At 41.8% G+C, this 5,915-nt stretch overlaps 1 protein-coding gene across 3 annotated transcripts in view; it reads right to left on the bottom strand.

Annotated features, from left to right (window-relative positions):
* The window catches only part of grhl1 (grainyhead-like transcription factor 1), a 21,962-nt gene that overhangs the window by 12,911 nt on the left and 3,136 nt on the right, over nucleotides 1-5,915 (bottom strand). For all 3 annotated transcript variants that reach the window (XM_019887204.1, XM_019887205.1, XM_019887206.1), the window contains exons 2-6: nucleotides 3,680-3,869; nucleotides 2,394-2,467; nucleotides 1,675-1,808; nucleotides 1,362-1,594; nucleotides 646-728 (exon numbers count right to left, since the gene is read on the bottom strand). In XM_019887204.1, coding sequence (XP_019742763.1) covers nucleotides 646-728; nucleotides 1,362-1,594; nucleotides 1,675-1,808; nucleotides 2,394-2,467; nucleotides 3,680-3,869 — 714 coding nt within the window. The remainder of the gene's footprint in view (nucleotides 1-645; nucleotides 729-1,361; nucleotides 1,595-1,674; nucleotides 1,809-2,393; nucleotides 2,468-3,679; nucleotides 3,870-5,915) is intronic.

Below are 5,915 nucleotides of genomic sequence, written 5' to 3'. Positions count from 1 at the left end.
GCACCACTCCCGGCCTGAAAAAAATGCAAAACGGATCGGATCACTTCCAGACAGTCGCGCATTATAGACAGATGGACAGATAGACAGATGGACCAGTTAACATGGACCAACAATCTCACCAGTGTTGAAGGATAACCACGGTTGCCTTTTTTGCAATACATGCGTTCCTGTCTTCCGTCTTTGAATTATTGCAAGTGCGAACTGAGCAAAACAAAATCCTTACTGTACGGGAGAAACCGTACTACCATTCAGCCCCGTAACATTCTTTCCATAGGGGAAACTTTGGTCGCTCTGCGGGACGGGATAAAATTATCCGATCGGAATAAAATTTTGCACACATCCTTGTGTCATAGTATCGACAAGATTTCCGACCCGGCCCGACGAATCCGACAAACTTTTCCAAAATGGACCACCCTAATGAATAGTCATTCGTTTTTTTTTTTTTTTTTAAATGTTTTTTTAAAAACTGAATCAAAATTGGAAGCTGAAAATCAAATCGGGGCTTGAGTGAATGGTTACATCCCGATGGATAACAGTTGTTTCGTATTCCAACAGCAGGGGAGTCTGGTGCCCAAAGAAAGAGAGGCAGGGTGGTGTCAAAACTGAAAGCTGGTGGGTGATGGGTTCGGCAGCGGCGTGACTTACCCCGGCACCGTGTCAAACTGATTGTAGTCCTCAGGCGTCATGGAGCCCATACGTAACTGCAGTTCACCTGGAAACGAAAACACCTGTAAAAAGACACACAAAAAAGTTAAACTCATAGTAAGAAAATATTTCACAGAAAGCCAAATTTGACTTGATTTCATCTTAAAAACAAAATAATGACATTTTTAAAAATGAGTCAACCTTAACTAATATCCTAATTTCAGGAAATGGTGAATTTGAGACTTTTGTTATATGCTCTAATCCTCCAAAATGATTTAAAAAATAAATAACTGAAAACATCGACCACCAATTGTACCCCGGAGCAATGTGCCTTCCTCTTGTCGTCATAGTTTTTATGCTAATTTCTTTCCCAATCAATCTCATCCTTTGAAGCGTTTTTTTTTTTTTTTTCTCCGGCGCCAACCTCCCTCTACATTTTGTTGGGTTACTCTTTTCTTTTCTGCGGTAAACCCCTTCAGGTTAAAAAGAGGAGGTTAGAGTAAGGGCTTTTGGCTATTGTTGAGGAAAGAGCACAGCACTTTGTGTTGCTGAGACAATGGTATAATCAAACACTGGCTGCTATTTTTCCATGCTCAAATAAAACTAAAGGAGGCCGAGCCCACCGTCAGCTCCACGGGATCGGGTGAAAATGCTATTGTTTGATGAGCCAGATCTGAGAGTGGAAAAGAAGAGGAGTGCAACGGGATTCCACTCACCTCCTGGGAACCATCCTTGAAACTCTCTGAGAAGGTGGAGTCTGGGGGCGTGCGGGACTGAGTGCTGGGGCTGAACTGCACCGAATTGTGGGGCAGCTGCGGGCGGTCGAAAACGCCCACGTGGTTGTCGGTTTCGGCGCAGCTGTTGGGCACAGTCAAACTGTGGATGGGCACCTCGGTCTTGACGTGTGGGTAATTCTGCAGAGCGGCGATGGACACGGTGACAGTCGTGTCTGAATGAAAGACACCGCATGACAGTGAGACAACGACAGCGGAAGAAGAGGATGTGTCAAAGGTGCTCGAAAACACCAACCTGGAGATGGGAACTGACTCCTCTTGTCCTGGGCCAGCTGGAGAATGTTGAAGGGCCCCTTGAGGACTTGAATCCTGTTCTCCATGCTGGTCTCTGGAAGAGGAGCGATGCCATGTGCTGCCTGAATCTGGTGCCTGCAGAAAAAAAAATCCATTATACACAGGATGGGCCAAAAGTAAGAAGACACTTTAACTTTTTCAATGCTAGCCATTTACAAAAAAAGAGAAGGTCTTGAGTGCCAGTCAATTCAGAGCAATCTGATTGATCTTTAAAGGCTCACAGCATATTGTGTTTTACGACCATCTAACCACAGAAACCACCAAAAAATGATTTGACTCTCTTCTTTCATCACAAAAATAATTTCTTAGTTTCTAAGTTATTCCATTTTTTTAGGAATCAGCGGTAAAGCATGTGTTGGTTTCACCCAAATCATCTATTATGGACCATAAAATAAAACCAGAGAAAACAAGCCTCTTGTAAAAAGACACAACAGTGACTTTGAAATGAGTAATTTTTGCTTTTGTGATGCCAGAGCTGACCAAAACATTTCTTCATCCATTCTCATTAACATTGAGGGCAGTTGACTGGTTAAGATTCCCGTTGACAGCATTAGTTAAAATACTGGGCACTGGAGAAAGACTGAAGACACTGCACACAACACTGGGAGAATGCAACAGTCCACCCGCGACAGCCCATTGTCATTATACGTCAGGACTTACCTTTTGTTGGGATCCACATCAGAGACCAACGCATCTGGCTTGCCCTGGGTTATTGTTCTTTTTTCCCGGGGCACCTGTATGGGAGGGTAAACACAGCCGCTGAGCGTCTGACCACATCACATCCCGAGAGGTTGCCGTCTTCAGTTACATGCGACGTGGTACGCGCTCTGCCTCACAGATGTTGCACCACGTACGTTGCTTATGGTTGAACCGTGCAAAGAGTTGATTACCTCATCACCCTCCCCGCTCTCTGTTCACTTTTGATTGAGTGCAAGACCACTGTGATTGTGTCACCTGAGCTGGAGCAGGACAAGTTGCAGGCCTGAATCGTTACTAACGTCCTCTTTCGGCAGCTCAATTTGAATTTCCACTTTTAGGAAACGATGGGTAATTACTGTATGTATAGCTTCAATGTTCATTTTTTTGAGTAACGATGAATGTGATGTCCAAAAAATCCCAGTGGATTTCTTGTGGATTTTTAAATACATCCCAATGCAGGTGGATGGAAGTTTATGCGTTTTGTTCAATCCTCTGTGAGGACAAAAAAAAAAAAAAATTCAAAATGGGCACATTTTTGCTCTGCAAATGTGCTATGAATGCACAATGTTAGGGATGAACGAATACCGCCACTTGATATCGCTATCAGTGCCGATAACAGCCTTATTGTGAGGTATCTGTACTCGTGGAGGCTGCCCAATATAAACCAATGATACTGAAGGCAAACAAAATCAGACTTTGAGCAAGTCCTCCTCAGCATTTTTTGGCACAATGTTACAGTAGTTTGGTCAATAATTTTTTATCAGTGTTAAGTAATTTTATACATTTTGTATATATTGTATCCCACTAATGATATCGGTACTCAGTATCTATGACTATGATACTCATACTGGTATCAGTCTGAAAAAGAATGGTATCGAACGTCGCTACAAAATGTGACAATGTTCTCACTGCGAATGTCCATTCTTTACTAGATTTTGGGTCATGATTCCAATATGGATTGCTATTTTGCTAGAATGATCATATGAATGATCATGAATGTCATTATCTTTGTCTCATGCCGTAATGTGTTAATGTGTATTTAAAAAAAAAAAGATGATTTTTGTCAATTTTAAATCAGCTAATATCCTCCGATTGAATTGGCCAGCTGATTAATTATGGGCTGTTGTCTGTAGAATTTGGAGGCAGAAAAAAAAAGAATTTAATAAATTTTGCAATATGATTGTTTTGCAGCAGATTTTTTTTTTTTTTTTTTTTAGAACGTTTTGCGAATGGCCCGCCAAGGATACCTTATAGTAGTCATAGAGCAGACCCAAAGCGGCGGCGCTGTCCTCGTCCCCGTTAATGCTCATCATGGCCTTGGTGGCTGCAGTCAGGGGGTTCTCCAGGAATGACTTCCAGGCTTCGTCCTCTGTGGTGAAGGAGCGCCGCTGGCCGCCATAGTTGGGGTCATTCTGGAGGACCAGGACGGCACGCTTGCTGCGAAGCAAAAAAAGGCAACGCTTCATCAGAACCCATGGATGCGCCTAGACCAGGGGGGGCCCAACCTTTTTTGACCGAAGACCTACTTTTCAAACAACAAACCTGCGATCAACCCTTTACCGAATGTGCATGCATAATAATATCAAAAAAAGAAATATCGGAACAGCTCTGATTGCAATCTACAATTGCAGACTGCTGACCGCTAACAACTTCAGGTGATGCAGATCATGCGCCACTGTAGGTTAAAGGTGACCTGCTTTTTTGATTTTATTTTTTATATTTTTTGTGAAAGTGAAACTGATAGGATGCTTCAGGTGCAAGGCACACGAACAAAAAATGTCTAATTTTAATAACATGCACACAGACACACAAATCCCTTTTATTTCCCCCTACACCACAGGTGTCAAACTCAAGGCCCGATGTCCAGATCCAGTGAAAGCAAATCAAACATATCAACTTCCATGATGCTTGATAAAAGGCACATATTTTACATCCGAAACATCTCATGGCACACCACAAAACAAAAATGCCACAGAAAGTGTGTATCATGAAATAATGATTCTTTCGGTCGGCATATATACAGCACATTCAGTGGACAAAAAAAAAAAAAAAAAAGACGGCACACCCTCATTTGAGGTGAGACAAAGATCAATAAAAAAAATCCACCTTTATCTAACCAATAATCTGTATAACGGGAAAAACATGAAATCTTTTTGAGGAGGGCGGGGGGGTATGCAACTGGTGGTTGCATGAGTGTGCACACCCGCTTATTACTACATATGTGGCTCTGTTCAGAATGAATCAATCACGACAAACTCATGTTAAATGGGAGTCAGGACAAGTCTGGCACCTTTTAAAGTGCCGTTGATTCACCCTGAATAAATTTCAGATGTTCTGGTAGGTTTTTTTATTCTTCCTAGCAGAAACCTGAAGATTTTGTACCAACACTGACTGGTATTTGGAACTGTTCAAAATTCACTCACCTTGAGAAGACCCCAGTTCTCGATAAAAAGTTAATCAGGCCCAATGAAACTTCACCCTCGGTATTCTGTTCTTCTCTTGATGATCAACTTAGTGTTTGTGCCAATCTTTAATTTTGTAGTGATGGTCAAAAAGTTGGATCTTACTTTCATCAGACCATATCATATTACTACCTGCGTATGGGAGATTTCAAATTTACGTTTTGTCTGTCTTGCCACCTTACCTCACAACCAAGACCGATGAAAATGACGGGAGATTTACCAAACAGCCACTACTTGACAGAAATTCCTTCAGCTCTTTTCAATCTTGCTGTTGGGCTCATGGCAACCTCCCTGACCCCTTTTCTTCTTTTCATCAATTTTCGAGGGATGCCCGGGTCATGTTAATGTCACTATTGTGCCATATTTTCTCCATTTAATGAGGGCTGTCTTCACAGTGTTCAATGGTGTATTTTAATGCCCTGAAAATTCTTTTGTTCCGTTCCCTTGACTGACACTTTTGAAGAATGACGTGGAAACTTCGTTTGGACCATGCAATGTCAGGAAAAGCCTACTGTAATATCTCAACTTTATTTGGGGTTAAACAGAGACACTTTCAATGAGGACAGGTGTGTGCTGACTCTCATTTGAATATGATTAGTTAAGTCTGAGCCACATTCGAATTTTTTAAGAGGGTGTGCACACCTATGCAACATTATTTTAGATCAGTGGTTCTTAACCTGGGTTCGATCGAACCCCAGGGGTTCAGTGAGTCGGTCTCAGGGGTTCGACGGAGCCTCTGCCATGGAGGGTAAGACACAGCAACTCAACATGTTAATTAGTTATGACACGCCCGCTTGGCCATCACTGGCTGCAGATGATCACATGACATTGCTTGTCCAATCAGTGCCGTGGGAAATTTAGTTCGTGTTGTCAACGTGTGACTGTCATGACAGTATGTCGGACAATTAAAAAAAAAAAAAGTATACTTATCGCTTGAAATTTTATTTACTTTTTTCTGTTTTTAATACTGTAAATGTTTTTTTTATTTTTAATATCTTATATTATCTATCTATCTATCTAT

The sequence above is a fragment of the Hippocampus comes genome, unplaced genomic scaffold (genome assembly GCF_001891065.2).
Source record: "Hippocampus comes isolate QL1 unplaced genomic scaffold, H_comes_QL1_v1.1 scaffold176, whole genome shotgun sequence".
In the NCBI taxonomy this organism is placed as follows: Eukaryota; Metazoa; Chordata; class Actinopteri; order Syngnathiformes; family Syngnathidae; genus Hippocampus; species Hippocampus comes.
Note: the sequence above shows the minus strand (reverse complement) of the source record. Positions and strands in the feature narration are given on the sequence as shown.